The 24,214-nt window shown below is 51.1% G+C and overlaps 1 protein-coding gene across 1 annotated transcript; it reads left to right on the plus strand.

The window, feature by feature from the left end:
- Window positions 1-23,102: 23,102 nt before the first annotated feature.
- On the plus strand, window positions 23,103-23,756 carry LOC311151014 (claudin-8-like; the record flags this gene model as incomplete). The annotated part of the gene is made up of 1 exon (XM_084201075.1): window positions 23,103-23,756. The coding sequence occupies one exon, from the start codon at window positions 23,103-23,105 to the stop codon at window positions 23,754-23,756; it is 654 nt and encodes a 217-aa protein (XP_084057201.1).
- Between the last annotated feature and the right edge of the window lie 458 nt (window positions 23,757-24,214).

Below are 24,214 nucleotides of genomic sequence, written 5' to 3' on the forward strand. Positions count from 1 at the left end.
TAATTAATCATAGCCAACGTATGTATAAATGATAAATTGTGTTACTCTCAGCAAAGTTGTCATAAGCTGCTTCAGTGGGATGGCAGCAGGGGAAAATTACAGAAACTTGAACTTTTGATGAACTAACTCTGATGTGCTCCAGTGACCAAAGCCTGGGAGAGGAAGATGGATTGGACACCTGGAATACAGAATTTACGGACCACAAGGACACTTTGCAGAAAGCAGAAGTAAAGAAGATGCTAAAAGAGACTCACTACGTCCTGGAATTTGGAGGAAAAAGGTACTAAAAATACAGACTAATTAGCATGGGAGTGAGAAATAATAACCAATCGAGGAGAGAATGCTAACTGATGCAAGGAATTATGTCATTTAGAACCAATGAACACGAATTCCTTCCTTTTTGCTGTATGTATGTATAAATAAGTGGGAAAGTTGTGTAGCAGCATCCCTGTGGAGGCCAGAATTTTGTCAGCCACACACAGAAACCCTGGCCAGGAATGAAGTCATGCCTGCCTTGCTGGCAGAGCAGAGGGGGTGTTAGGAGAGGATTTGGTACCATGGGAGGGTGGAGACAACCACTCAAAACCTGTCACAGCAAATATATTTATAGGGCCAAGAAACACTTATAGCGTAGTGTAATCAGGAAATAGTTGGGTTTTGATTGTGATGGTGTGAATTATAACATCTGTATTGTCTCACCCTTCTTATGAGACTGAAAATGGAATCAAAGCTTTTAAAACTCCTCTCAGTTGCCCCATCTCTGGGTGAGAAAAGGGATAATCTGACAACCCTGAGCAGCAGGGAGTTAAAGGCAGGAGCTGATCCTGCAGCATGCCCAGGAGAGCCCAGGAGAGCCTCAGCCCCCAGCTGGGCTCTCAGCCCCTCTGGCTCCTTGTGTGGCCACAGCACAGCCCAGCCCAACCCAGACACGGCAGCACAGGAGGGGGAAAATGGTTAGGAAAGGTTCTGTGAAAAATGAAAGGAACAGCTGGATGTTTCTTAATCACTGCAGGCACAAATGGAAGAAAAATGACTAATCAGGAGTCTATTGATGGCCCCACAATCCACAATCATTCCAGCTGCACTGCCTGGAGCTGCGCTGCTGCCCTCAGTGCAGGGAAAGCCTGGCTGGGAAAGAAGCCTGGAGGAGGCAGAATGAGATAGACCTGGAGACTTTTCCTTGGGTGTTCACTGTGAGCATCTTTTTAATTCCTGTGGGTCTTTTGGTGGGTTTTGGTTTTTTTTTTTGTTGTTGGTTTTTTGGGTTGGTTTTTGGTTTGTTTTGGGGGTTTTTTGTTCTGGTTTTTTGTGGGCTTTTTGGTTTTGGTTTTTTTTGCCCTTTTGAAATGAACCTCTTAGTTCTGCTATACCAGAGTTCTGCACTTCCCAACCTCGTCCCTCTCAAGAGAGATCTTTATTCCCAGGGTGAGGAGGAGAAGAGGTGCTGCTGTGGCCACTCCCAGATGGACACTGAAGGGAAGGAAACCCAGCACAGCTCTCACTGTGAACTTGGAACCCCTGGTTTCCAGTGGCTGCAGGAGAAGCCCCCATCCATGGGAGAGAGCCTTTCCCAAGGCATGGAGAGCTGAGCTCCTCCAGAAACCTGGAGCCCCCAGCCCCCCTGCCCATCAGTGGCTTTGGAGTCAAACATTGCCAGGAGAAGCCCAGCCCTTGCTGCTGGGGCTGCAGGAGCAGAGAGGAACCCACCTGCTGGGAAAATTAACCCACAAACACCAGAGGTTTATGTCCAAAAAGGAGACAGAGGAGTCCTTTCTTTATTCCAATAAAGGGAGAGGCCATGGGGCATTCCCCTGGGGTCTCTCACATTTTTGGAGGACTCAGCCTCCTTTTTATCCCAATTTCCCTCATTTCCCTTCTCTCTTTCCCCGTTCCTGAGGTACTTGAGAGGTTCAGACTTCCCAGAACACCTGATACAGAAGATTCCCCTCTAATGTACAACCCTCCCTTTTCATTTTTAATTCTTACTGAATTCAGGGGTTTTTCTTCCCCATTGTTTCTTTCATCTTTCAATGTCCAATTTCGTTTATCAGCAAACCCAAAGTTTATTTGTAAAAGCAAATCTCTTTTTCCATTCATCAATCAGTGGAACCCTTCCCGTGGTTTCTTTTCTCTCCCAGTGCTGATTTTACCTTCCAGCAGCCCCACAGCTGGTTTGGAAAGACAAATCCTCATTCCTCTCCCACCCCTTCCTTTCTGAGCTCTGAAAATACCCACGGAGGCAGTGATGGTCCAGGGGGCAGAGCAGCCTCTTCACTTCCCAGCACATGGTCAGGAGGAGCTCTGCCTGCTCAGGAGGCACCGAGAGGATCAGCAGAGCCCTGATGCAGCCCCCGCGTCCTGACCTCTCACAAAATGCTGATAAAATGGGATTTTTGACAAGGAGGATTTTCCTTGGTGCAAACCACAGCCACATCAAAGGCTCTGAACTAATTTGCTTTTTGTCAACTAGATAAAGATATTAAGTTAATGCCTTTTGTTCCTCGACAGGATGTTTTAGGCGGCGAACAGAATTAATTGTGTTGACATAATGGATTTATTGTTTCTACAAAATGCCTGGCTGTTTTCAGGCTGTGGATAAGGGACTTGACAAAACTAATTCTGGTACCAGGGGATTCTTATAAAGCTGAATTATCAGCCTGATAAAACGCCACGGGTGTAACAGACAGCCTGAAGGGAAGCCCAGAGCGTGTGAGGCAGAGGCTCAGCAGCAGTGCACAGAGAATACATTGATTTTAGGGGCTGCTGCAGAGCCTGTGCTCCCAGACTGCTGCTGCAGAGGTGGGATCTCCCCTCCCAGAGCCCTGCCAGGCCCGGCCAGGGTGGGTGTTTTGGGGTGAAGGGCTCTGTGCTCCCTGCTCATCCCCAGCCCTGCCCTTGGCTGAGCCGCCCAGGCGCTGCACCGAGCTTAATTCTGCTTCCTCCCCAAACAAAAGGGGCTTTTCTTGTCACAAGCTCTCAGTGCCCTTGAGAGAGAGGGTAAATCGTGTCTGCTGAGGTGGCAGGGCGGGTTTAATTTCATTTATTGGAGTCAGAAATAGCCCAGGTGTGCCAAAAGTTCCATTTCTCATTCCAGGGGACGTGGGGCACACACCTGGTCAGCTCCTTGATGCCTGGAACAGAGGCTGGGCAGGGCTAAAGAATATAGCAGGGATTTATTAAAAGGCCTTAAAGGATACAGCTTGGGCAGTGCAAGAGCCCAGCCGGGGCTACACCCAGCTTGGATGATCAGTCGTGAGTTTTTATCAAAGTTTCCAAAGCTTTGATAAGTTTGGGTCCATTTCCACACTGGGGTTCACTCTCCAGTCCCAGCTCCAGGTTCTGCAGTCCCACCCTCCCAGACTGCTCTCCTCACTTTGCCATTTTTCACACCTTTTTGGGCTGAAGCTGTGGAGGTGTCCTTGGCTCTGGGGCTGGACAAGGATTGTTTGGTGTGACTGAGCCGTGAGGAGGAGTTGCTGACACTCTGTGTGGAGCTCAGAGCTCTGCACCACTGCAGTACAGAGCCTGGAAAACACGAAAGCTGAAACTTGAGGCATCAGTGGAGCACAGCAGCAGGGCTGAGCAGCTGCAGGGGTCCCTCAGACCCCTGCCTGGTCCAAGTGTTAAACTCTCTTCAACAAAAACATTTAAAAAAAAACTTTCAGAATTCTTTAAATCCAGACAGGTTTCACTCTTTGCTGCCAAAAGGTGACTCATTAAAGGCTGTTTTCCCATCTGCCTGCAGAAACAATTTGGTGTCTTCTGAGAGGTGTAGGGTCACTGGAATAATGGGTTTCTCTCTTAATAATGGGAACCTGATTGCATGTGATGGCCTCTTTTCTTAACCTTAATGAAGTTGCTCTGTGCATTTGGCAGGAATTAATGATTTGATGGAGGTCCTCACAATTTCCAAAGCCTGGCTCTCCTGGCTCGTGCTCCCGGTGAATGGATGGACTGAAATTAATTCCCAGCACGATCCTCAGAGGCAAAGTTCTGCTCAGACAGAGCACAATGCAGTCCCCTGGATCCACCTCAGCCCTCTTCAGTCGCACTTTTGGAGATAATTTTCCCCTGGAAACACCATTGAGAGGGAGGAGAATGCTCTTGTCTTTTTGGGGAGAGCGTGGCCCCTCCCAGAAGCCTTTACCAGCAGGGTGGAGGAACATGGACAGAAGGAGGCTGCCGTGCTGGCAGCAGACCTGTGAGTAGGGAAAAATCCATCTCCCCACGTGGCATCCACAGCTGGAGAGTTTTGGACCAGGGACCAGACTTTGGGACCTGGCTTAGGAAAGGAAAGGTGGCTGACTAAACATCTCTCAGACACCTTTCCTAATCATTTTTTCTCTAAACTAACTAAAACTTCCCAAAGTAACTTCCTAAAAAGGCTTCTCCCTTTCTCTGGAGAAACATCCCAAGCAGGGTGCAGAGAGGAAGGTCCCAGGAATTCCCACAGGGAGGGGGTGTTGGAATCTGAAATGCAGGGAATTCTCAGAACTTTGGGCTGTAAGGCAAGAATTAAACCCAGGATTTGGTGGGAGCCCTTGGAGAAGGCTCCCAAACTGAGGTACTGGAAGCGAGAATGTGGATTTGTGGTTCAAAGTAGAGACATGTTAAACTAAGTAAAGGAAAGTTTATAGTTTTAGGGTTTAAGATACAGAAAAATAAAAGTAGTTCCAGAGGTGAGCAAGGAGTTTAGAGTGCAGCACTGTGGGTTGGTGTGTCACAACAAGGTTGGCTGAGAAAGCTCACGCCACAGGTACTTTTAAAATATCCCATTGTTGTTTTCTTGCCAAAAATATCAGCCTCTGTATCCAAGTCCTTCTGGTTCTGCAGGTTAAAGTATCCCATGAAAAGGTCAGGTCTGAAGAGTCAGCAGGAGTGCAAATCCTCTGTGGGAGCCATGGGAAGCATCCCTCTCTGGCCATCGGTGCTGCCACTCCTCCTTTTAGAAGGAACTTCCAAAGAACGGCAGGAAAACTCGGAGAATCCTTTTCTAGGTGAGTTGGAAAGAGCAATAAACAGAGCCGTGGGCAGGGGGGGAGCTGTGAGGTTCAAATCTCCAGCCCCTGGTGGAACTGGGGCGCTCAGCCTGGAGTGGCTCACGGAGAATTATGCTTTCTAATATTCCCGTGCACGTCGCGGGGAAAAGCGGATTTTGGGGCAGCAAATTCCCTCCCACCCGGGAATGTCAGAGCCTTGCAAAGCCAAAGCAGATTTGCCTGCATTGCATAAAAACCCTTAAATTAATCCTTAGCCAAAACCTAAGCCTCTCTGTGGATGGCTAATGGAGCCCTGCCATGGGTTGCCATGTAATCAATACAGCAAATGGAGCTGCAGGGCTGCTGCAGAGGGGTGGGAGCTGCCCTGGCTCTCCTGAGAGCCCAGGTTTGGGCTGCAGGGCTGCTGCCAGTGCCTGTGGCTGTGCTCTTGGCAAACACACTGTGCTGAGCGTGCACGGGTCTGGGTATAGCCAGCAAATAGAAAAATTCTAAATTAAAATAAAAGAAAAATTAGAAAAAATATTTAGAATTTAAAAATTCTAAATTCAGAATCAGCAGCCAGCTCCTTTGCTGTTTCCTCAGCAGACCCTGCCAGTGATCTGCCGTGAGGGCTGCCCTGGGCTCTCTCCATCCCTCCTGGGGTGCTGCTGGAGTGTAATTCCCAAAAAAACAAAAAGGGGGGAAAAAGGGCAAATTTCCTTCCCCTTGCCATTTGAGCTGGGGGGAGACTTTTTTCCCTCCAGCAGGAGCTCAAACTGACACCAGTGCTTGTTTGCACCTCATATTTTCTAATCCCTTTTCAGGCCACCTGTGCTGCTATTATTATTATCATTATCATTACTACTACTACTACTACTATTACTATTACAATAAATAATAATATGGCATAATATGAAAGTAATAATAAGAATTATTATTTTCATTTTTATTTTTGTTATTTTTGAAGTGCATAGCATGTGTTTTTCTCCCACCTTGGCACCTCTGTGGTTTGCTTTGCTGCTTGGCCCCCTCTGCGTGCCCTATTAAGGGAGCATTATCCCAGCCCGGGCTTCCTTTGGGATTGATCTGAAGGCAAACTCTGCTCAATGATGGTGCTGCATTATTAACAGGCCATATGGGCATCAGGCTTGGGAGAGAGGAGCTTAACAGGGGCACAGGAAAACAATCTTCCAGATCCTTCCTTCTCCTAGTCCATAATCCTGAGGGCAGGAGGGGGATCAAACGCTGCAATACCCTGCTGCAGGGCTGGCAGGGGCAGGCTGCTGGGGAGCTGCTCTGGGAGGGCTCCGTGTCAAGGCACCACCTCTGCTGCTCTTGCCCAGCACTTGTTTCAAGCCAGAATCATTTTGGATTGTCCTCAGGCCTTGGATCAGCACAGAAAAGCATTTCCCCTGCTTTTCCTGTCGGGTTCATTCCCTTGCCTGCTGTCCCTTGCTGCAAGAACTGGGTGCAGCTTTGGGCAGCACGATATAAGAGGAACAAAAAGCTGTTAGAGAGCATCCCAAAAAGCTGTCAGAGGGAATGGGCACAAGCTGGGCCCCAGCACCTGTGAGCTCCTGGGTTTAAAATCCTCAGAATCCTGGGAGCAGAAGTCCCCAGCTCCGCTTTGTCCCGTAGGAGCCCTGGCAGGGAGCTGCAGCCGAGAGAGGGCTGCTCACTCCCCATTTCCAGCCAGGAATCACCCTGTGTCCCCCACCCCGGTGGGACACTGACATCCCCTGGTGGCACATCCCCTCTCCTCCTTGGTGCTGAGAGGAATGAGGATTTGTCTTTCCAAACCAGCTGTGGGGCTGCTGGAAGGTCAAACCAGCACTGGGAGAGAAAAGAAACCATGGGAAGGGTTCCACTGATTGATGAATGGAAAAAGAGATTTGCTTTTACAAATAAACTTTGGGTTTGCTGATAAACGAAATTGGACATTGAGAGATGAAAGAAACAATGGGGAAGAAAAACCCCTGAATTCAGTAAGAATTAAAAATGAAAAGGGGGGGTTGTACATTAGAGGGAAATCTCTGGTATCAGGTGTTCTGGGGAGTCTGTACCTCTCAAGTACCTCAGGAACGGGGAAAGAGAGAAGGGAAATGAGGGAAATTGGGATAAAAAGGAGGCTGAGTCCTCCAAAAATGTGAGAGACCCCAGGGGAATGCCCCATGGCCTCTCCCTTTATTGGAATAAAGCCAGAAAGGACTCTGTCTCCTTTTTGGACACAAATCTCTGGTGTTTGTGGATGAATTTTCTCAACACTGAGGCTTCTTCACCAGGTTCTGTCTCCCCCTTTCCATGCCACAGGCTGGTCCTCTCCCCTCTGCTATTTATTGCAGTTTTTGTCAGTTCTGCTGAAAGACAGAGCAGAAGAAAGGATTTGCCTGAACGTTTGTGTTGAGGAGAGGTCCATGAACCCCTCAGGGCTGCCTAGCACGGCATAAAGCACCAGCAGACACCTCGTTGGGCCAGTCTGAGAGCTCCTGCTGCCATTCCTCGTTTCCCATCCCTCTGCTGCTTCCAGGTGAGCTCAGGAGCAGGGCAGACCCACCCGAGCAGGTGCTGGCCCGGAGCCTGGCCTCCCCTCCCTGCCTGCCTTGGGAATTCCTGCATCTCTGGGTTTCCTCAAGTGGGAAATAGTTTCACTTTTCTTTCTTTGTTTGGGTTTTTGTTTGTTTTGTTTTGCTCGATTCAGGTTTTTGTTTCGTTTTGCTCGATTCAGGTTTTTGTTTGTTTTTACAGGGTGGTTTTAGTGGTTTGTTTGTTGTTTTTACTGTTGCAGGCACAGAGGCTGCCCCGCCTGTGCCTCCCCCTGCCCACCCCGTCCCTGGAGGGCTCCAGGGAAGAATTTTGGGGTAACCCTGTCACCCTCCTGCAGGACCTGAGCCCCCCCCGCGTTTCCAGCACACGGACAGGGTGTTTCTGCTCCCAGGTGAGTGGGAGGCTCAGTTTGGGCTGCTGGCACCCAGCAGTCTGGAGAAGCACAGTGAGTAAGTGCCCAGGTGTGTTCTGGCTCCCTCCATGGTATTTTAATGCCTGCTTTATATTCCACTGCCCTGCCTGGAGCTGCGGTGACCCCTCCACCCCGGGGCTGATGAAATTGCTCTCTGGGCACCCTCCCTGCTCTCCTCCCATTCCCAACCCCTTTAACCTCTCCAGCCAGGCCATCACTCTGAAAGAGGCTCCATTCCCACCCTCTGCTAATTATTATTTTTGAGCTGGAGCTTTCCACACTCAGGAAAGTGTCCCTTTCTGTGGGATGCCACCCTTTCCCTCTCCTTGCACTGGGAACCTCTCCTGGGGCTCTCTGAGCAGCCTCACCCCGGGCTGGCTGGCCGCAGAAAAGCAGAATTAAGAACAAAGAAGGGTTGGAAATGGGTTGTGCTTCCCCGGGGGGTGGCGTGGGGCTTTCACTTGGCCTTGCCTCTTTGCTGTAATGAATTTGTGGTGAGCAGCAGCTGAGAGCTGCTTGTAAGACAGGAGGGGAGGGCAGCAAACGCCCGGTACCTGTTGTTCCTGTCCCTGGGACGTGTCAGCAGCGAGCACTGCGGCTATTTGCTGGGCTGCTCCGCTCCCGGGCAGCCCAGCAGGGAGTGCCAGGCTTTTGTGGGTGGTAATCAGGCAGTGAGCACATCCAGCACGCTCCTCCTGCTCCAGGAGAGCATCCCTGCGCTGGGAGCTGCCTGGAGAGCCCAGGACACCCCCTGAGCCCAGCCCACAACCTCTGCAAGCTGCCAGGGTTTGTTCTGGGATGCTCCCTGGAGCTCCAGAGGAAGGTGTCCCTGCCGTGGAAGGGGGAAACTGGGTGGGCTTTAATGTCCCTCCCAAGCCAAGGAATGCTTCCATGATCCTCTGGCTCCATGATGCCCCTGCCCAGCTGGCTTTCAGGTGAGAATGAGCGGGACAGAACTGGCAGGGAGCTGGGGGTGCTCACAGGGCAAGGCTCAGGAAGAGAAATCCTGAAACGCAGAGTGCTTTGTTGCTGCCATCGACTGATGAATCAAAAGGGGCTTTATTAAAAGCCCAAAATCCCAGCCTTGGCCAAGGCACCAGTGATGATGTAGCTGCTTTTCCAGCATGTTCAGCTAGCACTGCATCCATAGAAAGGCAGGGATTGCCCTGGAGCAAGCCCAGCAGTGTCTGGTACCGTGCATCAGCCTCCCGAGAGGTGCTGTGTGACAATTTGTGACACACACAGATGGGAATTGCCCTCGGACTCCTGAGCTGCCTGCCACTTAAACAGCATTTCAGTCACACCCCAGGGCAGAAAACCGAGCAGTTTGTGAGGGACACGCTCCTGCCTTTGCCTGGAAAAGCTCTGCTCACTGTGAGGCTGTGTGAAATACGAAGCACAAGCAATTAAATTAGAATGTAGTAAGTGCACAAGGGCTGGAGTGACAATGGCAGTAAGAGTGACAATTTGGGTGCTGGGGACAGGAGTTCCTGCTGCAGCTCCTTCACGACCTGGGCGGGAATTTCTTTTTCCATGTGCTGAAAATTTCCTTTTTCCTCTGAGGAGAGCAGGGAGCAGGGAGGGGATAATTTGTGCTCTGGGGAGTCAGGAGGACAGCCAGCACTGCCACTGAGGAACCCAGCCAGGAGGAGCCAGGACAAGCAGCTGCCTCTCTTGGGACACTCTGGGAGTCTCCTCCTCGGGGAAGGGATGGCTTCCAGAGGGAATTCCTAAACAGCAGCCTCTAGAGGAGGCTCCCAGAGGGATCTCCCAAAGCAGCAGCCTTTACACCCCTGGCTGCAGCCATCCCCCTCTTCCTGAGGCTTCCCTGCTCATTTTTCACCCAGGAAAGACAAACCCAAGGCAGCTGCTCACAGGATGTCCCCAGATGTGCCTGGTTTCCCAGGAGCAGCCCCGGGAGCCATGAGGATGTGGCACAAAGCTCAGCTCCAGGGTGGCTGCGGGGTTTGATGATTTCCTCGATGTTGTTCCTCTCCCAGCTCTGCCTGCCCCCAGAGCAGCTGGGGCAGGCTCCTGGGAGGGAGGCTGAGCGGGAGGAGGTCTCTGGAAGATGATGGAGCCAGGAAAGCCAAGGCCAAGTTCCTGGAAAGAGAAGCACAAGGACTCCTCGTTCAGGGGAAATCTCTTGCACAGTGGATTTGTGCAGGTATTTCAGTGCAACAATTGCTGCCTCTGCTCAGATAGAAATTGCTCCGGGCTGGAAGGGACCTTGGAGCTCATCCCATTCCAGCCCTGCCATGGGCAGGGACACGTTCCTCTATCCCAGGGTGCTCCAAGCTGGCCTGGGACACTGCCAGGGATCCAGGGGCAGCCCCAGATGCTCTGGGCACCCTGTGCCAGGGCCTGCCCACCCTGCCAGGGAATAATTCCTTCCCAAAATCCCATCCAAACCCACTCTCTTCCCTTTTGCAGCCATTCCCTGTGTCCTGCCACTCCAGGCCCTTGCAAACAGCCTCTCTCCATCTCTCCTGTAGGTGCTGCAGCTCTGAGACCCTGGTGATCTTTCTGAGGAATTCCTGATTGAATGTACAATCCGTGGTGTTTTGGGATACTGAGGATGAACATTCATCAGCAGTCTTACATGGGAATTTGTAACGACCTCCAAAACACCAGGGCTCGTTTGAGGTGTGTAATGATCATGTTCTGGCACAGCTGCTTCTGTGAGGGGGGAATAATTTGGCAGCGCTGGAGCTGCTGTTGACTCTGCAGTTGGTGGTGAAATGATGAAGTGAATGTTCCCTCCCCAGGCCCCCAGGGCTGCTGGAGGCAGCTCTGGACAGAGGCTGGAGCCTGCCGAGCTGCACTGTGGTGAACTGGTGTCATTGCACGGCACTGCCTCCATCCAACAAAAAACAAAGTGTCTGATCTTTCTGTAAGCTCTAGGAAAACGAATTCATGCTGAAATGGCCTTATCTTTTATTTTGTTTTCCCCCTTCTTATAATGTTGGCTCCTATGTGATAATTTATCCGCAGAAACACTTCCCCCCTCCAGTCCTAAGGGGAAATTTCTGCAGACAGAAAATCCTTAAATGTGAAAAGGCCAGAGGCTGGCACAAGCTAAACAGAGGAAGATTAAGATCAAATACAAAACCGTGGTGTAACAAGATAAGAGGCAACACAGCCTCAGAACAAAATATTGAGATAAGGATTATTTGGGACACTGCAGGGAAGGGGGTGGAAGTGAAGGGCTCTGCTTTTCCTCCCCGTGCTCCTCATCCCCTCCACCCCTCTCCAGCCTCTCCCTTTGCTTGTTGTCCTTGGAGCTGCTCAAGAAGTTGTCACTGAGCAAGGACGGTGCTGCAGAAGCCAGCATGGAAAGGAACCTGACCTGGCAGGTTTGGCAGGAGAACAATTCCCTGGCCCTGCTTTCCTGCAGAGGGGGAATTGTGGGGGAATGACACCTGTGTCACAAATCTATTGATATAGATATATATTTTTTCAAAAAATTATTTTTATTATTATTTATAGAGATATATCTATATATACATATATAATATATATTTAATTTTAAAATAAATTTTATTATTTATTATAAATTATAAAGCTATATTTATATATTGATATATATTTTTATATGTTATTTATTTATATATTATATATGTAATTATATCAATCTTTAGATATATAATATTATCTATTATAGATAATATTATATATCACCTATTATATATTATATTATATATATTTTATCTATTATAATATATATTATATAGAAAATCTATTTTATAGTATATATTTTTATATGTTATATATATAATACCTAAAAGATACACTATACATGTAAATATATAGAAAATATTTTAATATATTTTATATTAAATATTTATATACACGTTTTATAGAAGAAAATAAATTATTTTATTATATAGAAGTAGAAATGCAAAACCAAGACAGATGAGAGTTGCCATGGGTGTGAACCTGTTTCTCATTTAATCTTTAATTTCATGAGAGGAGCCAACACTGGGAAGCCTCAGAGAAAAATGCTGATTTGCTTCTCCTGTGTTTGCTGCTGTGGAATGTGGCTGGAGATTGTTTATCCAGCAGGTGGATTGTTTTTGCCTAATGACCAATGCCCATGGTCAGGCTGTGTCAGACTCCGGAGAGTCACGAGTTTTCCATCAGTATCTTGTCAAAACTTCTGTAAGTATCCTTTCTCTATTCTTAATATCATTTAGCACAGCATTCTTTAATCCAAGAGAAGTACATAAAATAATCAATCAGCCTTCTAGGAGCATGCAGTCAGATTCCTCATTCCTTGCCCCCACAATCCCACAGCTGCACCCCAGCTCTGCCAGGCTGGTGGCAGCTCCAGGTGCTGCTGCTGCTGTGTCCCCAGGGCTGGGCAGCTCTGCCCTGGGCTCTCCCCTGGGCTTTCCAGCCTTCTCTGCCCTGCCTGGATCCTCCCAGGTGAGCAGCTCAGTGTGAAGCTGTGCTCCAGTTCCCACCTGTGAAAGCTCAGGGCAGTCCCTGAGGCTGCAGCAGGAGCCCAGCCCTCGGATAAAACCCAAGCCAGGGGTTTTTATCTTGAATAAAGTGCCTTTCCACACTGCTGGAAGTGCTGCCAGCCGGCATGGGCAGCCCTCCACAGCTGGAATGTCAGGAATGCTGCACACAGAAGCCCGGGGACCTGTTGGAAGAGAAAATGAAATGGAAGCTGGCGGTGGTGTAACCTCCAGTGGGTTGGAGCAGAAGGGCCACAAATGATGGGGTTTGTGCAGAGATGGGAAACTTTTAATCAAATCAGCTTGGGCAATATCCATCTGAGGTTCCAGCTCTCTCTGAGCCAAGGACTTCAGGGAGTTAGTTGAGCCTCTGAGGCTCTTTAGCCACTACAGCAATCCTGTTTTGGAGCTGTGTCCCTGTTCCAAGCCTGGAAAATGTTTCAGACCCATAATTTTAGAACATTTGAGGTCCAAATACACAGAATCAAAGTGCCTGCAGCTCTCACCCTCTCTGGAGAGGAGGAAGGGGAGGAGGGCAGAGCTCCAAGCAGGAAAACACACAGGGTGTACAGAAAAGTTGGAAACCGATTTCGGGGGTATTAATTCCTTAACAGAGTGGGAATGGGGGGGGAAAGGAAAGGAGGAAAGGAAAAGTGAAAGGATGGCTGCACATATTTGTTTTCCTCCACAGCAGCAGGATCCTGTGGCTGACAGTGAGCTGTGACGAGCTACTCACAGGCATTTGTGATATTTCCCCTCGATGAAATGACATGTCTGAATGCAGAGAAGAACAACTAATGAGATTCCTGCCTTGCCCCTCTCCTGTGTTTTAATTATAAACAAGCAGATGCAATTCATAACATCAAATAAGATTTCCCCACATTTCCTTCCAAAAGTGGTTTTGAGCAAGATAAGGCACTTAAATTTAATCCTTCCAAGAATGCACAAACGCTGCATCCTTGATGCAGACACAATCTTACCATGAATTTATGTGGAAGCTTAATGCTTCTGTAAATTAATCAATAACATGGTTAAATTATATTTGCTCAGCTAATTATTTTCCATGTCCTGTAAATTAGAGCTCCATCAGTCTCAGGGAGAAGGCAGCCCTGCTGTTGGTGTTTGCCTCCTGATGCATTATTGAAGTGTTTGTTTGTTCTCTTGGGCTGGGAGCTTTTCCTTTGCTGCTTGAGTGGCGACCAGGGGGCTGCAGAGCCAGGCCATGATAATCCCATTTTTTCCTGTGCTGACCCTGCCAGATCCCTTCCAGCAGGGAAATGCCGTGCATTTCTAGGCTCTCCTCCAGTCCCTCCTGGGGGAGGCAGGATTGAACCCCCTGGGAAACCTGGGGGCATTTTTGATGCTGGGGATGGACCTTGACTGGGCTCTCAGTGATTTGGAAGGGCACAGCTCCCAGCGTGGGGTGGCTGAGATGATCCAGGGGCTCCTTCTGGCCTGAACTCTTCTGTGATCCCAGGAATCTGCTTATCCAAGAAATTTCCCCGCTCAGTTTTCCTGAAGTCCTGGACCCAGACACCCAGCAGCGACCGCTGCAGAAAACCCAAAAGGAAAACCAGAGCTCCAAGGGCCAGAGGCAGAAGGAGAGGCCCCCTGCCTTCCCTTTTCCCATGTTTTCCATGGTTTTATGGGCAGCAGCCAGCTGCAGAGGTGGGGTAAGTCACTGGATATGACAAACTGAACGTGGAAAGATGTGTGGAATGTTTGCCTCCCCTCCTGGCCATGGTTTTAGACACAGAGGCACACCTGGGCAGCAGAAAATATTCCCTATAAATGGGGCTGTTCTCCCTTCTCCGTGCCTGGCATGCCAGCCAGCTGGCACATTCAGCACCTGTGCATTGCCTTCTGCTTCTGAGGAGATGGAAAGGGCAAGGGAAAAACTAGAGGCAGGAAAGTTCAGGGGAATAGCAGCAGGCTTGGATTGCAGTATCTAGCTGCTTAGACCCTCAATTGTTCTTTCACTGTGTAGCAAATCAGGTTTTCTCTTCACATATGGAGTTCAGTTTGGCCACAGAGATATCCCAGTTTGTGCCTGGGTTTTTATTTCCCACACTCAGATACTGGGCTGGGTATTTCATGCATGCATTCACAGCTATAAGAATTTGTAAAAAGGATCTGCTGTTCCCTCTCTGTTTGGGTTTCTTCCCTTAGATTTTTACCCGTGGTTTCTGTTGTTCTGGTTTTCACAAATATCTTCACCTGGCATTTTCCAGGAAAGGAAGAAAGAAAGACAAGAACTCTCCAATGGGCAGTTCGCCCTCTTGCCATAAATCTGAAGGGGTTTTGGTTTGTTTTCCCAAGCAGAAGGGCTGTTCTTCTGAACAACTTGAGCAGGTCTGGCCCTCTCAGGACCTGGGGCTTCCCACTGCATCCCATCACAGGCAAACAGCTGATTTCTGCAGAGCAAAACACTTTGTGGAGTGGCTCAGATCCCAAGCTGAGGAGCTGAATGTGCAATCCCTTGAGCACGTGGGGATCCCTGCAGTCCTGCCATTCCCACAGCTCCATGTGCAGCAAAAGGAATGTCCACAGGTGTGTGTATATACATATATAAAATATTCCTGATCTCAGCACACCCCAGGGACTGCACCAGGGCTTCCCATCCCTCAGCATGAACACAGCCACAGTTTGGGGCTTGGGGCTCTTTGTTATTCATTTTTACAATAATTACTCCAAGCTGAGCACTTGCCTCAGAAGGGACATTTATCCCAAGTGGCTCTGGCTGCTTCCAGCTCTTCCAAAGGGATTCAAGGTCTGGCAAAAAAGGAATGAAAACCTGCCTTGGCCTCTTGCTGCTCCTTGCTGTGGCTGGGGGCTCAGCCCGTCCAGTGGGCTCTGGATGTTATATATATAAAAATAATGCTATTTTGGGAGTGCCTTGGGCTATTTTGGCAGTAACTTGGGTTATTTTGAGGGGAACTTGGGTTCTTTTGGAAGTACTTTTGTTATTTTGGAAGTGCTTTGTGTTATTCTGCTAGTGCCTCGGGCTATTTTGATAGTAACTTCAGGTTATTTTGATAATAACTTGGGTTATTTTGGTAGTGCTTTGGTTATTTTGATAGCAACTTGGATTATTTTGATAGTAACTTGGGTTATTTTGGTAGTGCTTTGGTTATTTTGGAAGTGCTGTGGTTATTTTGCTAGCACCCTGGGTTATTTTGGTAGGGCTTTGTGTTATTTTGGTAGTGCCTTGGGTTATTTTGGAAGTGCTGTGGTTATTTTAGGAGTGCTTTGGAACAGCTTTTGTGTGGGGAGGCTCTGCTCCTGCTTTGGGGTGCATTTTGTGTGACAAACAGTAATAAAGGGCTTGAGATTACACTGTGGTCTGAAATTGTGCCCTGCTGCAATGAAGAGCTGAGTTAAGCAGCTGAGGGTTTTTGGGTTTTTTTCTGCCTGGGAAAGAAGGGATAACAGTGAATAAAGACAAGATAATAATGGTTTAAAAGAAAAGCATTCACTAAGGGATTGATTTACTGTAGGCTTAATGGAGGGTTGCCTGGAGAGTTTATCCAGCAGAGCAAGGTAAGCTGAAATACATGAAAAAATATGTCTTATTTCAGAGAATAAACACAGCTCTCTATGTACATCCCAATTACCCTCCTTTCAGGGAAAGTTAATATTTCCTTTGTAGCCCGTTTAGGTCAAATTCATTCACAACCTTCTTTTAGAGGCAGCAAACTCGTGGCTTACAGCATTTCTCTTCCAGGATTGCACACACCACAAACCCTGGATGCTTGCCACAGGACTCTCGTGTCATGTATAAATAGATATTTTTAATTATTATTTATTTCTTTTAAAAATATATAATTTTTTAAAAATATATATCTTTTTATACAAGGATCTTTTGTACAATCAGCCCAAGACTTTTGCTGGGACCCACTCACACACCCCAGCCCAGTTGATAAGCATAAGGAATATCAACACCCCTAATATTTGCTCACAGTTCCCATTAAACCAGGCTAAATTACATTATTCCCATTAAGGTCATGCTGCCATGATAAGCAATGATGTAAAGAAACAAAGCCTAGTAAAAAAATGAGTCATTCCAGACAAATTGATTTAATGAATGACCCAAAATAATCAATAGCAGCAATATTTTAATAGAATTTTGCAACCAATAAATAGAGTGTAAGAGAAATCAATGGAATCCTGCCACTGACTGAACTGGGAGCATAATTCAATTTGGGGTGTCTGATGGAGCACACCATTCCTGTTTCCTGGCTGTTTCAAACACTTCATCGGAGGTTTATGATGTCAAACCCTTTTTTTCCTGCCTAGGGACAAGAAGGAGGGATTTGGGGAGTGAGCAGTGTTGCTTCCAGAGCTGATCCAGGGGCTCTGCCCCGTCCCACTCTGCACCCTGGGCATTGCAGCCCGTGGAAGTGGAGCCCTTCCAGGTGACCTGGTGCCATGGATGCACACCCTGCAGGCCAGAGGGGAAAAGGCTCCTTTGCCTCAGGTGGGTGAAGCTCCCTCTAGAACATTCCAAAAGCTCCCACTCCATTCCAGAGCTCTGGAACAGCCACGTTGGGGGTGGATAGATGCACCACCACTGCTCCTGGGGGCTGTTCCTGCCACACCACCTGCAGAGCCCTTGGAAACCCATCCCACCAGGAGGGGTTTGCAGGAAGCCTGACCTCAGCCTCCTCCCTGCAGCTGAGGCTGCTCCACAATTCCTTCCCAAAAGCTTTCCCTGCCAACACCTGGCTTCTGCAGCCCCTCCTGCCACAGTCCTCTCCTTCCCCTCCTCTCCCCTCTGTCACCCTCCTTGCATCAATTTACCCCCTCAGGTAGTTTTGGGCTGCTTCTCCTCTCCCTTTCCAGGCTTCTTGCCCCAAACCCACGCACAGAATTCCAGGGAAGAGCTGCCCAGAGCATCCCAGGGGAGCTGCACATAGGATTCCAGAGGAGCTGCCCAGAGCATGCCAGGGAGCCTGGCTGCTGCAGAGCACTGGGAGCACGCTGCCCCAGGGATCCCAGCCCAGGTGAGCGGCTCCCAGAGCCAGGAGAGCCCTTCCCAGGCCGTGTGGGATGCCCTGCACCCCGTTATCCCGGGTTTTGGGCCCAGCCAGGGACAGCACATCCCCCAGAGCAGGGTCTCAGGTAGGTTTCCTCGCTGCACTCCCTCTTTTGCTGCTGGGTTGCCGAGGGGAGTTGGTGGGACCCCGGGGAACCCCTGCCTCCCAGAGCAGCAGCAATCAGTGCGTGGAGGTAGGAATGTGGCAGCTCTCCCCCTGCACAGCCTTTGGTTGTTTTGTTGTTGTGGGCTCTGCCTGCACTTCACATCCTTGCTCCTCTCTGCCACCCCTCCAGTGTCTCTGTTCCTCCACACTGCCATGCCAGGTGCTTTAATAAGGTCCAAATGGATTTGATTTTATCAGCTTTGGACACCAAACACAACCTGACTTTTTTTTTGCTACATCCATGCTGTATTTGATTTTGCTTCCCATTTCCTTCCTGAGGAATTGTTCAGCCTCTTCCACATGTGCATCCCTGAGGTGTCCAGTGTAACTAATGAAGGCTAACACGCTCAGGATCAGAGGAGCTGCTCTCCCTGGCTGCTCCAGGCACTCTCACCTCCCTGGCAATGGCCTCGTGCACAGAGGCAGCTCCTCTCATCCTAATGATCCTCAACTCCATCCTCTGCCTGCAATGTGAGCCCTGCTGCTCTCCAACATAACTGCACCAGCTCCCCTGAGGAAAACATCCTTGGTTTAAAGTCAGGCTGCACACATCAAGCTGTTTTCCCTTTTTTTCCCTTTCCCTTCCCTCTCTTCCAGCCCCCAAACTGCCAGCACATCTTTGGGATAAATAGTTATTAGACATTCCTCCTTCTCCTGAGGTGCTGTCCTCCGTGCATTTCAGACCTGGAGTGAAAGCAGCTGCTGCTGCTGGGCCGTGGGCAGAGGAATTCCCGCTTTGCCTGGCCAGGAACAGCCCTGGCCTGTCCCTGAGGAGGAGCTGGGAGCCTCAGGAATGTGGTGCCACACGTTTGTGCCCTGGCAGGCTGCACACCCTCCTGCTTTGGGCTCTGGGGGCACAGGCTGGGTGGCAGTGCTGGAGCTGATTTTGTGCAGCTGGAAGTGAACAGTGGAATTACACTCGGGACGTGGGCTGGGCACAGGGCACCACGCTGGACAGGGAAGTGCCCAAATCCTGACTAGGAGAGATGGAAAAAAGCCCTTTTTGGCATGGTTGGAGACTGACTGCTGCAGTTCCCAGTGCTGCTTGGCTCCAGGGGAGCTCTGGCTCAGGGGGTGTGACAATGCTGAGCTCCAGAAACAATCTTGGGAGTCTGAGCCCCAAGTCTTGTTTCTGAGAGCACCAGGTGAAGCAAAAGCCGTCACTTCTTTCTACAAAGCTTGCCTCCCACCTTTCCTTAGGCCATCCCTGCCACCATGTGCTGTGCTTGAAGAGGGGGGAGGAGGGGCCCTTTCACCTTTTAGCATTGCAGACAGAGCAGAAGAGCAGGCAGCAAGTGAAGGTAGCAGAAATGAAAAGGCCTCTGTTGCCCCCAGGCTGTTTTCTCCTGGAGCAAGAACAGACTCAGGGTCACTTTGGCTAGCCCAGCAGGGAGGAAGGGCAGGGAGCCACGGGCAGGACGGGACTGCTGCCACTCACAGGGCTTCCTGGACGTGTTCCCAAGCATTTCCTACGTGCTCTCACTCCCTGAGCCCTCCCAGCAGGGCCCAGGCAGGGATGCAGGGATGCTGGGCTGGCCCTGGGGAGATGGGGAGCCCTGGAAGCCCGGTGAGCACAGATCTGCAGTGTGCCTTTGGGAGATCTCCACACCTGCCTGCCCCAGGGGTGCTCCTGAGCCAGCAGAGTGAGCTCTGCACACCATGGCTGCACATCTGTGCTGATCAGAGCCTCCTGCCTCCTCTGTGTGGGTGGGCACTCTGAAATGGAAGGCAGAGAAGCTGCTCAAAGAGGAATCCATCCTGCTTTGGGGGAGGCAGGTCAGTGCTGCCAGTACTGGTGCCTGTGACTAGTTACACACCGGGCTTGCTGCCAGGCTCTGTTAGTCCTGGGGCTGGGGATGCTCCACTCCTTCCTTTTCAAGGGGCATCAGCACTTGGAGAGCCACAGAGGGAGCAAAGGGGGAGCCCCAGGGAGAGATTCAGATGAGCATCCTGATTTGAAGGGAAGAGCAGATGGAAATGAGGGAGAGATGAGCTGGGAGGGCTCCTCAGAGCTCCCCCTCTCCTCTCTGAAGCACATTTTGGGCTGACAGCTGGCATGAGAACTGCTCTCATCCTCCTGAGGCAGGCAGGCATCCAAAGGGCCCAGCACAGGGATGGTGCACAGCAAGGAGGCTGCCCAGGTGTGCTCAGGGTGAGCAGGGATTTCCCCTTAGCTCCTGCCCTCCCACCTGGGAGCCCTTGTGTGCTCTGTGCTCTGAGAGAGGCACTGCCCAGGGGGGTTGGAAGTGCCTCAGCCAGCCCAGCCCCTCCTCTGGGAGCCCTCAAATGGAGCTGCAGCTCTGGGGGGCACAGGGCTGTAGGAGCCCTCCAGGCTGCCCCAGACAGGGCATTTACCTGCCAAAAATGGCTTTTCCTCGGGTTGGCAGAGCCAGGGCCTCCCCGGCAGCTGGGGGAGGCTCAGGAGGTTCTCCAGGTCCCAGATACTCACAGAGTTTTGGGGGTTTATCCCCCTGTAAACTTTTGAAAGCTGCAAAACTCTTTTCAGCTCCTGAAATTCGCCTTCAGCTTCCATTGGGAGCTTTCCCTCTGCTGCCTCCTTCCCCTCAGCTTCCAACAGAAGGGTCCATCCTGCACCAGTGTCACCTGGGTGTCCCCTGTGCCCCAGCAGTGTCACCTGGGTGTCCCCTGTGATGCTGCTCTGGGTCTCCCCCACCAAGGGCTCTGGTTCCTGCTCCAGAGGAGCCCCACCCAGCCAGGGGCACTCCCTGGGTGTATGGCTGCACTTTAATCCTGTTTCTCTGAGAGTTTTCCTCCTCTCTGCAGCCATGCCCTGCTGATTTCCTGCATGGCCTCAGCTGCTGCCCCTCCCAGAGCATCCCAGAGGATGAATCCCAGGAGAATCATCTCCCAGCAGCCCTGCTGGATCAGGCAGGCAGGAGAATGGATGCAGGGCATCAGGCACGGTCTGTGCTCCAGCTGTGCTCACCTGCAGGGGCTGCCTGCCTGCAAACCTTGCACAAAGGGCTTTCCTGGCTAAAAAAAAACCCATCAAATGCTGGTTTTGAGAGAGATTTTCCATCATAAATTGATTTCTGGTTCTGGAGTTCAAATAAGGAATCCAAGAAACAGTTTGGGGAATTCAGAAATAAAGGAAGATGATGGAGTTCCAGTGGAACAGCACAGGTCTGTGTGCAGGGTCCTGCCAGAGAAGGGAGCTTCCTTCAGACCCACCTGGCTCCTGATTCCACCTCCTCCTCTGGGGCATGGATACAGTGCCTCACATTCCTGCAGCACAGGGCTCTCCTCCTCTGCCTGTGAAGGGTGATGTGACACTCCTCTCTCTCCCTGTAAGGACAAACCTGGTGATGGATTCATCTCTGTGCTTCACACCTCACCTGGGGACATTTTTTTCTCACCAGATTCCTGGTTGTAGACTCAAAGCTGAGCTGCCCACATGCCTTGGGAGCATTTTCCACATGGAAATGCAACATTATACTGAATAATTCCTATTACCTGACACTTCCTTCCTTCCAAGAAGGAACTGGGCTGTGGGTGGTTTGGGTGGACAGTTTCCTTTTCATGGCTTTACCTTTGGCTTTGAGCATGTTGTGCAGGCACCTAAAGCTGTAATTAAATTAATGCCATCACAGGCAATGTTTGAGACTTCCAAACACACCAGCAGAAAAACCCAGATGATGTCCTTCTTCCACAGTGCTTCTAGGGCTTTGGTGGGCCAAATTAGAAGGTTCTTCTTTAACTTGTATTTTTTTAAACTGGTTTAAGAGCTGGAGAAAGCAGCAGCACATCAGCTTCTCCACCAGCTGTGAGCTGTCCCCGTTCAGCCTTGTCTCGGTACTGCTACATTGATACTCTGTGTAAGTTTTCTAAAACCTGTGGTAAGTGTACACACTTAGCTCTGTGAAATTCAGAGGTCAGACAATTCTAAGTGTCAACAGTTTACATTAAATTATGAAGGCCACTAAGAGTGTCATCTCTAGTTCTGCACAGGATTAATGCAGTGAATACAAAATGGCACTTAGCATCTAAATATAAAAGCCACATAAAAATATATGCAAAAGCATACTTCAGACATACTTCTACTGAGAAAAAAATTGCCTTGCTCCATATTCTCTCTGTGTCTTACACACCTGTAAATGACAGCAGGTCAAACCAGGCAGAGACCTCAGGGTGGGAGAGGAAAGCAGCCCAGGTGGGTGCAGCAGCATTTCCTGGGCTGCCCGAGGCAGAGCAGCCTCTGCCAGGGGTGTTTGCCCAGGCTTGCAGGGATCTGCAGCTCTGGGCAGGGACTCTGGCTCTGTGCCTGCACAGCAGAGCAGCCCTGTGTCACTGAGACCCCTGGCGTGGCACACAAGGACATTTTCCTTCTGGTTCTCACGGAGGATTATCCCCTGGCTGTGGTGCCTCTGCTCCCGGAGTCAAAAGCAGCAGCTGTGAAGCTCAGCCTCCTCTTTGCTTCGTTGCCCTGGTGAGTTTTGGAGCTGGAAGAGCGAAGCTTTGATGTTGGCTGGAATACTTGACTTTCCTGTACCTGTCTAAGATCATGATTAAGCTTTTGTGCTTGATCAAAACGAGAAATCTCCATTGAAGGGCTGCACCAAGTACCTGTTGGCTTGATGGAAAGGAAAATAACAATCAGCTGTTTCCCCAGCACTTAGGAAATGAGCCCCACTCAGGCCTCAAGTTGAGCTTTTGTTGTAAGAACAAGTGTAACGACCCATTTTAAACAATATTTCAGCAGGAGGAAGTTCGGGCCTTCTGTACTGGATTTCAACAGAGCTGCAATCTTGCAGTTAAGAAATTGTTAGCCCTGCAATTAGGCACCTTTAATTGAATCCCTGCCACTTGCTTAATCACAGCAGCACTTGAGGCGCCCCATGAGGAGCAGAGAAATCAGCCCTGCCCCACCTCTGCCGGCTGCCATTGGCTGCAAACCGGCCGGGCTTGATGGGCTGCACTCAGAGCATCTCAGAGCCCATAAATAGCAGGGCCTTGGAGCTCTCAGGAATGGATCTCCACCGTGAGAGCTCCGGGCTGCAGCCAGCCTCTCCCTGGGAACCCGACCTGCTGCACGAGGAGGAGACATGGCCTGTCCTGCAGCTTCCACTGGAGCTTTCCATGGCCCCTGTGAGTAGGTGACTTTGGCAGCAGCTGGAGCACCTTGGGCAGCTGGAGGGAGCACCTTTGGGCAGCTGGAGGAGCACCTTTGGGCAGCAGCAGCTGGAGCACCTTTGGGCATCTGGAGGGAGCACCTTTGGGCATCTGGAGGGAGCACCTTTGGGCAGCAGCAGGAGCACCTTGGGCAGCAGCAGGAGCACCTTTGGGACAATAGCTGGAGCACCTTTGGGCAGCAGCAGGAGCACCTTGGGCAGCAGCAGGAGCACCTTTGGGCAGCAGCAGGAGCACCTTTGGGAGCAGCAGGAGCACCTTGGGCAGCAGCAGGAGCACCTTTGGGCAGCAGCAGGAGCACCTTTGGGCAGCAGCAGGAGCACCTTTGGGAGCAGCAGGAGCACCTTGGGGCAGCATGGCGTGCTGCGTGCTGCAGATCACCGGGCTGATCCTGGGCGGCGTGGGCATGCTGGGCACGCTGGCGGCCACGGCCATGCCGCAGTGGAGGGTGTCAGCCTACGTGGAGGCCAACATGGTGGTGTTCGAGAGCATCTGGGAGGGGCTGTGGATGGACTGCATCAGCCAGCTGGGGCTGCGGCTGCAGTGCAAGCTCTACGACTCGGTGCTGGCGCTGCCGCCGCCGCTGGAGGCCCTGCGCGCCCTGATGTGCCTGGCCGTGGCGCTGGCCGTCGCCGCCTTCCTGCTGGCCATCGCGGGGGTCAAGTACAGCCGGCCCAGCGAGGAGGGGCCCCGGGTCAGCGCCCTCATCCTGGCGGCGGGGGTGGCCTTCCTGCTGACGGCCGGCCTGGTGCTGCTGCCCGTCTCCTGGACCGGCGGCGCCATCGTCCGCGACTTCTACGACCCCGCCGTGCCCGTGCCCCTCAAGCGGGAGCTGGGCGCTGCCCTCTACGTGGGCTGGGCCAGCGGTGCCCTGCTGCTGGCGGCAGGAGCCATGTACTGCCACGTCTGGAGCCGGGCCGGCACGGCGGCCGCCGGGCCCGCCTACCCCTGGCTGGCGGCGCGGCGCCGGGCGGGAGCGCCGGCCCTGGGCGTCCATGCCTACGTGTAGCCGCTGCCACCGAGAGCTCTGGGGACACAGCGCCCTAAGGACCATCCATCCCAGCCCTGCCGCGGCAGGGACACCCTCCGCCATCCCAGGCAGCTCCAGGCCCCGTCCAGCCTGGCCTTGGACGCTGCCGCGGATCCAGGGGCATGCTGTCATCTTCCTGCTTGACACTGATTGACTTCTCAATTTACCTCCAGGAGGAGAAATGGTGCTGCTCTGCTGTTACTGCTGACTCGGATCTCTGCTCTCTGGTGCCTGGCAGGAGCTGTTCTCACACAGGTGTGTGGTCAGAGCCCAGTCTGCATCTCTTTGGGAATGAGGAATGGCGTGGGATGGCAGCAGGCTCTCAGGGAGGGTGAGCAGCCTGTGCTGGGCTGCAGGGAAGGAGCTGCTCTGCAGTACCCAGTGGCAAAGGGAGCAGGGCATCTCCCTGAGGAGTGGAGTGTCCCTGAGGAGTGCCC

This window comes from Fringilla coelebs (genome assembly GCF_963513975.1).
Source record: "Fringilla coelebs genome assembly, chromosome: 2".
Classification (NCBI taxonomy): domain Eukaryota; kingdom Metazoa; phylum Chordata; class Aves; order Passeriformes; family Fringillidae; genus Fringilla; species Fringilla coelebs.